This window comes from Dipodomys merriami, unplaced genomic scaffold, assembly GCF_024711535.1.
Source record: "Dipodomys merriami isolate MVZ:Mamm:240054 unplaced genomic scaffold, mDipMer1.0.p SCAF_91, whole genome shotgun sequence".
NCBI classification, from domain to species: domain Eukaryota; kingdom Metazoa; phylum Chordata; class Mammalia; order Rodentia; family Heteromyidae; genus Dipodomys; species Dipodomys merriami.
The window spans coordinates 1283465-1294771 of record NW_027206524.1 but is presented as its reverse complement, the minus strand read 5'-3'; the positions used below and the strand labels follow the sequence as shown (position 1 = coordinate 1294771).

The 11307-nt window shown below is 41.2% G+C and overlaps 1 protein-coding gene across 1 annotated transcript; it reads left to right on the top strand.

Annotated features, from left to right (window-relative positions):
- Positions 1 to 229: 229 nt before the first annotated feature.
- LOC138821355 (pannexin-3) lies at positions 230 to 7994 on the top strand. The gene is made up of 4 exons (XM_070013519.1): positions 230 to 410; positions 1830 to 1972; positions 5393 to 5607; positions 7340 to 7994. Exons 1-4 carry the CDS (start codon positions 230 to 232, stop codon positions 7977 to 7979), a joined length of 1179 nt encoding a protein of 392 aa, XP_069869620.1. The 3' UTR covers positions 7980 to 7994.
- Positions 7995 to 11307: the final 3313 nt, after the last annotated feature.

Genomic DNA, 11307 nt, shown 5'->3' with positions numbered 1-11307 from the left:
CCTCCAGCAAGGACCCATTGAGGCTGTACCTCCCTCTAATTACCATGGTGCCTGGCTCAGGGCCTGGGCAGTTATTTAGAGAATCGTTGCCTGTTTCTAGCATAGATATCCATGAAGCTGGTGCTGAAGCACAGTCTGCTCACAGCCTGCTTTCTAAAGCCATCATCTTCTCACTCTACTACCCCAGGACATCTCTTGCCACCTCTGCACCCCCAAGCTCTGCAGCATCATGTCGCTCGCACACACAGCCGCTGAGTATATGCTCTCTGATGCCCTGCTGCCTGACCGCAGGGGCTCCCACCTCAAAGGACTGCGCCTAGAACTGCCCCTGGACCAAATAGTCAAGTTTGTTGCTGTAGGCTTCCCCTTGCTGCTGATGTCCTTGGCATTTGCCCAGGAGTTTTCCTCTGGTAAGTTGCTTCAAATGGTAAGTGAAAGACCCTGCTTCATTCCTTTGCATGCCTTATAGTTGAAGTGAGACAGCTCCCACACTGACTAGGCTTTATCACTTTGGGCTGGGCTGGATTACCAAAGGAGAAGACTGTACATATATTTGGGATACTAATAAAGCAAAGGCACCAAAGAAAAGTGTTAAAAGTCAACTCTGAAATTTTATAATAAAGATAATTAGTTGTAATTTCAGGATTAATATATTGTACACCATTGTAATAATTAATTTTATTTGAACCTTTATAGAGATAAGAGACATTGAGGTCCCATAATCTTTTCAGAATATGAAACTTCTTTGTCTTAGTCAACTATGCTGTGAAGTCTTGTTTTCCCTGAGCCCTTTTTCCACCTTCACTTCCAGAGTTACTGAGAATATATATTAAGAGCTGTGTTCAAAGATGCTGAATAAGCCAGGCGCTGGTGGCTCATGCCTGTAATCCTAGCTACTTAGGAGGCTGAGATCTGAGGATCGAGGTTCAAAGCCAGCCTGGGCAGGAAAGTCCGTGAGACTCATATGTCCAATAAACCACTAGAAAACCAGAAGTGGCACTGTAGCTCAAGCGGTAGAGTGCTTGCCTTGAGCTGAAGAGCTGAAGGACAGGGCCCAGGCCCAGAGTTCAAGCCCTGCAACCAACAACAACAACAAAAAAGATGCTGAATAAGCTATCTGCCTCCTCTCCATAAACTTCATATGCATATCTAGACAATAATACCCATATGTATACAGTGCTGTAGTCACTGGATTAACTCAGCAAAACTACTCCATCTACTAAAAGTGGACTCCCTCTATATTTTCTTTCTAGGCTGTGCTTATAAGCTTACTACATTTCATAGTGAGATGTCCAAACTACCATTATATCTTCATTCATCTTCAACAAGGGGAAAGGTACTGTTTCCTGGCTCTGCCTTTATTCAGAGACTGATGAAAAACCAGAAAAGTCAGACTCCTCCAACCCTGCTTTCCTTTCAATACCACTGGCTTGATCTCTCTCATGAGGTAGAATCAGAAGTTCAGGAAGTTAGTCTTCTATATTTTAGAATCTAAAAGATGTCACCTCTCTAGGAACAAAGGTGTCACTATCAAACACCAAACCCTCTGGTGCCAAATTGCAGGAGTCTACCTATAGGGGAGTTCAGGGGAGCTCTAAGAAAAAGACCACCAGTACTAGAAGGACAAATCAGTACATTAGTTCCACAGGTCAGTGAGTGTTATCCCATCATGTCCTGACTGTCCATGACACAGCAGAGCCAAACTCAGGAAACAAGCACAAGAAGACAGTGCCAAGACACTGAACTTGGCAGGGTTGTGGTCCCTTGGGTGGGGTTCCCATTCCTCCACTCCAATTCCAGGTTGTGTCAAAGCTGTATTCTTATTTCAGGGTCTCCAATCAGCTGCTTTTCTCCCAGCAACTTCAGTGTCCGGCAGGCCGTATTCGTGGACAGTTCCTGTTGGGACTTACTTGTTCACCATGAACAGGATGAGGCTGGCCAGTACAAAATCAAATCTCTCTGGCCTCACAAGGTAAAGTAGGCAGAGGTTCTATTTGGCTGGCTTTGTGGCTGAGTGGACAGGGACAGAGCAGCACCAATGTATTCCTCTCAACCTATTTCCCCTACTATACCTGCTTATTTTGGTTGCTGACTTTTGTGTTCCTGGCAGTTTTCAAATGCCGGTTGATCTTCATTTGCCTTCTTTCATCAGGAAGCTTTGTGACTGTGAGAGAGACTATTGACAGATAGCTGTAGTTGAAGGTAAACCCTTTAGTCTATTTCATTAAGAAAAATCCATAATATCAGAGTCTGTTGTAATCTTTTCTTTTGGGCTGGTTGGTCTTCTCTGAGACACTCAGTCCATAATTTGTAGTTAGAAGTAAGGTGCAGGTTTGTAAAAAGCGTGGCTCTCAACCATCTGGTAACTCAGCTGTGAGTCTCACCATTCAGTATTCATTCGTTCAATCACCAATTGAGGATGGTTCTTCAGCCTTCTGTGTACTAAAGTGCAGAGATCAATCTGATTTAATCTCTCCAGAAAATATGCTTCAAGCCCCTGTCATGGAAGGAAGGGTAGGAGCTTCAATGTATCACATTATAAAAAAGCTCTGCAGATCTGTTGCTCATACAGATGTTCTAATTTTTCTTTTTCTTTTTTTTTGGGGGGGGGGGTCTGGTCATGGGGCCTGAACTCTGGGCCTGGGCGCTGTCCCTCAGCTCTTCAGCTCAAGGCTAGCGCTCTACCACTTGAGCCACAGCACCACTTCTGGCTTTTTTCTTTTTGCTTATGTGGTGCTGGGGAATCGAACCCAGGGCCTCATGCATTCAAAGCAAGCGCTCTACCACTGAGCCACCTTCCCAGCCCCCAGATGTTCTAACTTTTCTACATGCTAGTTTTCTGAGGCCTTCTATATTTCTGATTGCTGAAGCTTTATGGTTCTAAATAGCTTGCTTGTCCCTGCCTTCTAACCCTGGACACCTGCTCTCTAGCTTTCCACATTTTATTGCTCTTGTCTCTTCTCTTGTCTCCTCTCTTCCATCCTTAGAAAATTATGCCCTTTTTATCTTTTATTGTCATCCTATCAAGTCTTATGCAGGCATAGTAATAATTTGTCATCCAATTCACTATGATTAATCAGAAGTCACTTGTGATATTTTCTATGAATGGTCATTTACAAGACCTCAAAATGCCACAGTTCAATGACCAGAAACTCTATGAAGGAAACTCAAGAGACCTCTGTTACTGGTAGATCAAACACAACATAGGTGGTTACAAGTTCACAGGGTCACAGAGGAGATCTCATGTTAGGAAAAGGTTAACATGCTTGATCATCAAGATCACCAGGAAGCGCTCTAAGCCCAATCTCTGCTCCACTTCAAACCTACAGAAGCACTGTGAGAGTGAAGAATTATGGCACAAATAACGTGTCCAATGTTATTTGTCGGACAAGGGTAAAGGTTCTAATTTTCACTTGTGGCAGGATTTACTTATCCTAATGTTTTTTAAAAAATAATTAGCATAAAGTTATTGTGCAAAGGGGCTTTATGGTGATGTTTGTTTGCATGTATATGTCTTTACATCAAATTCACCCATATATAAAACTTCCACTCCTCTAAACTGCCTTTTTTTTTAGCTTTCTTTTTTTTCAGGCCCTGGGGTTTTAACTCAGGGCCTGGGCTCTGTCCCTGAGACTCTGTGCTCAAGGCTAGTGCTCTACCACTTGAGCCACAGTGTGACTTCCAGCTTTTTCTGAGTAGTTTATTGGAGATAAAAGTCTCACAGATTTTCCTGCCCAGGCTGGCTTCGAACGGTGATCCTCAGATCTTAGCCTCCTGAGTAGCTAGGATTACAGGTGTGAGCCACTGGTGCCCATTAAACCAATACACACACACACACACACACACACACACACACACACACACACACACACACACACACACACACACACATATCTTTTCTCTTTATCCAAATGCAATCAAATATGTAGAAATAGGTACTCTTCCCTTTTTGTCTGAACTCTCCTCTAAAAGAACATCCTTGGTTAAGAAGATACTATAGGTCAAGTAGTCATATAGGACACCAATTTCCAAATCCCAGCTCCCCAGCCTATTGGATGTGTAACTCTAAACAGGTACTTAACCTTTCCATGCTTCAGTTAACTTAGCTGTAAAGTAGAGGCATTAATCATACCTACCTGAATGCAACCTTGTGAAAATCAAATGCAATAAAATGTTAAGTGCCTAGTAAAAATGTAACTTTAAGAAGCCTTTCCAAATAGCCATTTTTCTATACGCAAAATACTAGTACAAGTCCTTATATTAGTTTTCCAAGGCTGCTATAACAAAGTACAACAAACTAAGTGACTTAAACAACAGAAATGCATCATCTCACAGAACCAGAGACAAAATATCCAAGATCAAGTTCCTCTTAGTGATGCAAGGAACAAATCTTCCAGGCCTTTCCTTTTGGCTGTGGACACATCTTTCCGGCTCTTTTCCATGCCTGCCTGCCTCATATAAAGTGTGTGTGTCTGTATCTGTGTATGTTTTAAGGAAATGAGTCATAATGGACTAGAGACCTACTCTATTCCACCATAATTTCATTTAAAATTAACTAATATAATTAGTTGTTTAGACCCTATTTCTAAATAGTTCCATTCTAAGGTACTAAGGATTAAGACTTCTGCATATGTGGGGTGAAAAACATAATTCAACCCCTAAGGTAACTAATGAGGCAAGGCTTGTGAAATTTGGCATTGCCAAGGGGAGAAAAAAAACTAGTGTGGTTCTGAGAACTCTGTTCCAAGTGTCGCCCATTGATTTCAGGCTAGCTGCTCAGCTTACACATTTGAGTGGGGTGGATCTCCCTGTATGCTCTCGCTCTCGCTCTCACTCATGCTCTAGCTCACTTGCTCACTCACTCGCTCTTTCTCTTCTTTGATCACTTGCTCCCTCATTTTTACTTTTTCTTTTCTCCTTAGGTCCCTAGACAAATGATAGTTTAGAAATAGTGTCGAATGGGGCTGGGAAGGTGGCTCAGTGGTAGAGTGCTTGCCTTGCATGCTCGAGGCCCTGGGTTCGATTCCTCAGCACCACATAAGCAGAAAAGACCAGAAGTGGTGCCACGGCTCAAGGGGTAAAGTGCTAGCCTTGAGCTGAAGAGCTCAGGACAGAGCCCAGGCCCAGAGTTCGGGCCCCATGACCAACAAAAAAAGAAAGAAAAATAAATAAATACCGTAGACTTTGGTTTGGTGGAACATGGAAATCTGCCATCTCTTCTCTACAAAGCCTCCTTATATTCTTCCATATCAGCAAAAAGCCTTGGGTAGCCCACTATGCACGCTGTCCTTCCTTCTGAGGCAGAAACTGAGTAGAAGCAAGTCCCTTTCCCAGAGCTGTCAATCAAGCTCAGCACTCCAGGCTCTCTTCTCAAACTATTCTTGTCCTGTAGGCTCTCCCCTACTCCCTGATGGCCCTAGCTGTGGCGATGTACCTGCCAGTACTGCTGTGGCAGTATGCAGCTGTGCCAGCCCTCAGCTCAGATCTGCTGTTCATCATCAGCGAACTGGACAAATCCTATAATCGCTCCATCCGCCTGGTACAGCACATGTTGAAGATCCGACAGAAGAGCTCTGACCCCCATGTCTTCTGGGATGAACTAGAGAAGTGAGTTCTCTCTTCTGCCTTTTTCTGAAAGATTCTGTTGAGCATTACAATAATATCCTAAGCCATAAGGGATTACTCTCACTTCTGTATTCTATTCCTCTATTCACAAACTTCCATTACTAACTCCATGCCTATCAAAAAATATACAAGTTCTCACAAGTACTTGTCTTAGGCCCCAACATGCTTTTAACTATATATTGAGTATCCTTATCCAAAATTCCAAATTCAACAGTGCTACAGAATTCAAGAGATATTCAGCATCCTAAGTAAAAGTGTTGTAGCATATTAGAATGCCATTCACATTGTTGCTGAGTAATAGTCAATATAGACAGAGAAATCATCTGCAAATGGATACTTAGGTGACTTCTACCTCTGGCTACTATGAATAATACAAATATTCTAAAGTATGGAACATTCCAAAGTGTTAAGCATTTCTGCTCCCAAGCACTTGGATAAGAAATACTTAATCCATAGCAGTGACAGAAATCTTCTACTCTATCCAAGCAGTCTCCTCCTTTTCCCTATATAGATAATTTATTTAGTCATTTATCAGAGTACCAGGCATTGTGCTAGGTGATTCTGATACAACAGTGTGTTAGAGGAAGCAGGAGTGACAAAGCTAAACCTACCTATGTGAGGTTTACATTCTCTTAAGGCAAAAAGACAATAATGACAGCTCATAGGTAAAACATACATTAATACATGGTGAGTGGTAGAAAAAAAAAGTAACAGAAGGAAAGGAGATCTGGAGAGCTGAAGGATAGAGAAATGACAGCTCATAGGTAAAACATACATTAATACATGATGAGTAGTGTAAAAAAAGTAACAGGAGGAAAGGAGGTCTGGAGAGCTGAAGGATAGAGAACAGTCAGAGAACAGTGCCATTTTTAGAATAGGGCAAACAGGGTAGGCCCTACTAAAGGAATAGTTCAACAAAGATATGAAATCGTATTTTCCCATGTTTATATGCACACTACATCCTCTCCATCCCTTGGAGCCCAGCTTCAAGCCAATATTCTCTATAAACATTTCTGAACATTCCAACCCACAATGTTATTCCATCTGCTAACGTTTGCAACTACTATGGGTCATATTCATCAATTTGACAAGTCAAATATTCATTTTATTTTATATGTGCATATTTTTATGCCCCTTTTCCATAAGTCAGACACTCAGCTTCTTGGCTTCACTGTACCTTAACATCACAGCTCTCCACATAAATATTACCACACTTGTATAAAATGAATAAGTTAGTGGCACAGTGGCTCAAAGTGGTAAAATGCTACTAGCTTTGAGCAAAAAAGCTCAAGGCCCATGACCAACACACACAATGACTAATCTAGCCAAGAAAATCATAGTGAAGAGTATACAAGTCAAGAATCACAATGCATTGATTTGGACTCCCAGTCCAGTGCTAATTTCTTAAGCCTATTGCTTCCTAAGAGTCCATTTCAGCTTAGAGTTAAAATCTGCCTTGGTAGGCAGAAATTTATAGTGACCATTCATTATTCATTGACCATCTTCTGTGTCTATCACACTGCACCCAGTATTTAGAGAATAATCACACACCTCTTTCATTAAAAAGATCATGGTTATGCTTGGGAAAGACAGCTTTTCATGTATACCAAGCATGTCATTTTGGATACACAGATCAGTTACTTTCCTTAGTGATTTTTAGGATGTGGTTCTAAATGGCACTTCCTAACCTTGACTTCTTTCTTCCCTTGCCCAGGGCCCGGAAAGAAAGATACTTTGAATTTCCCTTGCTAGAACGGTACCTGGCATGCAAGCAGCGCTCACATTCACTAGTGGCCGTCTATCTCCTAAGGAACTCCCTCTTGCTCCTCTTCACCTCAGCCACTTATCTGTATCTTGGTCATTTTCATTTGGATATCTTCTTCCAAAAAGAATTCAGCTGTTCCATCAAGACAGAACTGCTACAGGATGAGACACATGTCCCGGATCTGATCACATGCAGGTTGACCTCCCTATCCATTTTCCAGATTGTTAGCCTCTCTAGTGCAGTAGTATACACTCTATTGGTTCCATTAATAATATACAACCTCACACGGCTATGTACATGGGACAAACGACTACTATCCATCTATGAGATGCTCCCAGCTTTTGATCTTCTCAGTAGGAAGATGCTAGGATGCCCTATCAATGACCTCAATGTGATCCTTCTTTTCCTCCGAGCTAATATCTCTGAGCTCATTTCTTTTAGCTGGTTGAGTGTCTTATGTGTATTGAAGGACACAACCACCCAGAAGCATAACATTGACACTGTGGTTGATTTTATGACATTATTGGCTGGCTTAGAACCTTCCAAACCTAAACATCTCACCCAACGAGTATGTGATGAACACTTATAGTTAAGGGGGAAAAAATCTCTGTATTGAGAACTTTTGTGAAAATTAAGTCTCTTACCTTCTTTGCAAGTCACACAGAATACACATGCATGCACGCACACACACACACACACACACACACACAAATTCACTTTAGAAATGCTAAGCTTGGATACACTTAAGTTAGCTTGTATATCAAGATAAGGAACTAAATATAAAACTTGAAACTGAAGAGTCAAAGAACTGAAAGGATATGTTTGCAGCATCTATGAATATAAACATAAATGAAAGTCCAGATATTCTGCAAGTAAAGAAGACTCTAAAGGCTACTATGGAAGCAAGTTCTCACTATATTCACTCCATGGTCCCTATCTGATCCATATCTGGCTTATTCCAAAGCACAAGTAGACAAATCTAGTAAGAGATTAATAAAGATATAAAACCCTTGGAAACTCTTGGTGTGGCCTCCAATCCTAAAACCTGTTTTGTGGAAATATCCTTACTAGGCCCACTGAAGCCTGACAAGTCAGGAGATAATGATGGTTTTAATTTGTAATCTGCTCTTGGGGTTTAAGGACACAGGCAGGGTACTATACACCCATTAGTTAAATTTTTTGGTGCCCAACACTTTTAATCATATAAAACAAGGCTGCATCTTACCAAGGACTAGGGTTATAAGCTGAGAACTTCTTTGCAATGCTTAATGGCCCCAAGTATGCTTTTGATACTTTAGAGGATATTATATCCTCATCTACAGCTAATTATTGAAACACAACTACTAAGATCTAAATAAAGTGGATGGGAAAGTGTTACTAAGCTCCCCTCCCCCTTTTTTCTGGTTCATTACTCAGTTCTTACATCTAACTTCCAATTTTATGTCTGAATTTAATGCCTTAAGTATGTTTGTGGAGTCTTGATCTGACTGCAAAAACTACCACAATACCATGCTGCCTCTCACTGTATATTTCTTTTTAAAGCCAGACATTATGCATGTCTTTTTTTCCTGCAGTATTGAGGGATTGTATCCAGAGCCTTGAGCTTGCTTGGCAAGCACTTTACCATTTGAGCTACACTCCCAGCCATAATACATACTTGTTGAGAGAAGTTTTGCACAAGCCATTTAGAACCTTATTCATATAGGTAAACAGAAAAGTCATGTTGCTGCTGACACATTCAAATGTTTACCTAAAACAAGTAAAGAGCTAATTTACTAATATTCATCAGCCATCGCCTACTGTAATTAAAGTTCAACTCTTCAGTTGAACTTTCTCCACAGCAGCTTACACTTGAATCAACTATTTGCAGTTCCTATTTTCTCATTTATTATATACTGTCTTCACTGTCAGCTTGCCTTCTTCAGTACTCACGTCAGTTTGAACACAACCTCTTCTTGAGAGTAAAGACAGGCATATTTCCTTCAAGAAACTGTGGTTCAAGTGATAGAGCATTAACCTTGAGCAAAGTAACTCAGGAACAACACTTTGGCCTTGAGTTCAAGCCCCAGGACCAACACCAAAAAACAAAAAACATCTCTATAAGCTTTTGTTCTGTATTACAACCATTTTGCCAAGACTGTTACTGTTTTCAGTTTTTTAATTTTTCAGAAAAGAAGAACTTGGGTCAGTTTCTAAACCTTTTAAATTCTAAATTATATATATATATATATATATATATGTATGTATATATATGGAAACTTTTCTACAGTGATTCCAATGAAATTATTACCTATGTAACATATTTTCCTAAATATCCATATACAACTCTAGGATTTTTGACTATTTATGAATCAGTGTAGTACTTTACAGTGTAGATATCCCAATCACTTCATACTTATATTGTTTTGAGAGAATGCCACTGAGAATTAGGATTCTCAACTAGTTAATAGCACTACTGAAAGAATGGTAGTCTGATACACAACTCTGGACACTTAAAATTTTATACCCTAAATATTTGTCTTTCTTACTTGGTGACGTTAAATTAACCTTAGTTACAAAATTAGAAATAAAAAATTTACAATTATGTGTACAAAACACATTTGGTTTCGTTAAGGAAACATCTACAGAGTGCTCATTTTTGTTTTGTTTTTTTGGCCAGTCATGGGGCCTGAACTCTGGCCCTGGGCACTGTCCCTCACCTCTTCAGCTCAAGGCTAGTGCTCTACCTCTTGAGCCATAGAGCCAATTCTAGCTTTTTCTGCTTATGTGGTGCTGAGGAATCGAACCCAGGGCCTCATGCATGCCAGGCAAGCGCTCTACCACTGAGCCACCTTCGCAGCCCCCCAAAATGCTCATTTTTTTGCTAACATGTTAAACCTTCCATCTTCCCTGCCACAATTCTAAGCTTTGACACAAAGCCAAGGCTTTTCCCCCCATTCACTATGGTGAAAAAATATTTGTGGCACATGCATTTTTTTTTAAACCATGCATGGGGCTCCTGGCTATAATCCTAGCTACTCAGTGAAGAGCTAAAGTAACTGCATTTTAAGATTAACCCCACCAACCTGTAGCTGTGCTGCCCTCAGAATAACCTCGAAAGAGGAACGGGTCTCAAAAAACCGCAGGTTGCCACCAACCCTGCCCACCCTCAAGGAACAGAGCAGTTGCCTAAGTGTTCCATCAGAAAAAGGGACGTGCGATCAGGGTGGACTTAAACCCCCTGAACTTGTGAACTTGTTTGTGTGGAAACCCCCTAAACTTGATTGTTTGATACTTTAAAAGCTGTGCTAATTTTGTGCTCGGGGCCTCTTAGCATCACTGGTTACCGAGTGCTCAAAAGACCAATCTCGAGCTTGCAATAAATGACTCTTTGCTGTTTGCACTGATCGTGGTCTCTGGTGGTCTGTGAGGGAGCATCTGAAAACTGGGCACTTCACTCAAAAGGCTGAGATCTGAGGATTGCACTTCAAAGCCAGTCTCCAATTATAACCACCAGAAAATTGGAGCTGTGGCTGAAAAGTGGTAGTACGCTAGCCTTGAGAAAGCCCAGGACCTGAGTTCAAACCCCATGAGCAAAAAGGAGGGGAAGAGGGCAGAAAACGTGAGGAAGAGTGAGAAGGAGGACAAGAAAGAGAATTTTTTTTATTTATAAAAAGAAAAGTGGGGCTGGGAAGATGGCTCAGTGGTAGTAGAGTGCTTGCCTTGCATTCATGAGGCCCTGGTTCAATTCCTCAGCACCACATAAGCAGAAACAGCTCAAAGTGGCGCTGTGGCTCAAGTGGTAGAGCTCTACTAGCCTTGAGCTGAAGAGCTCAGGGACAGCATCCAGGCCGAGTTCAGAAAGAAAGAAGGAAAGAAGGAAAGAAGGAAAGAAAGAAAGAAGAGGAAAGAGAGAGGGAGAAAGAAAGAAAGAAAGA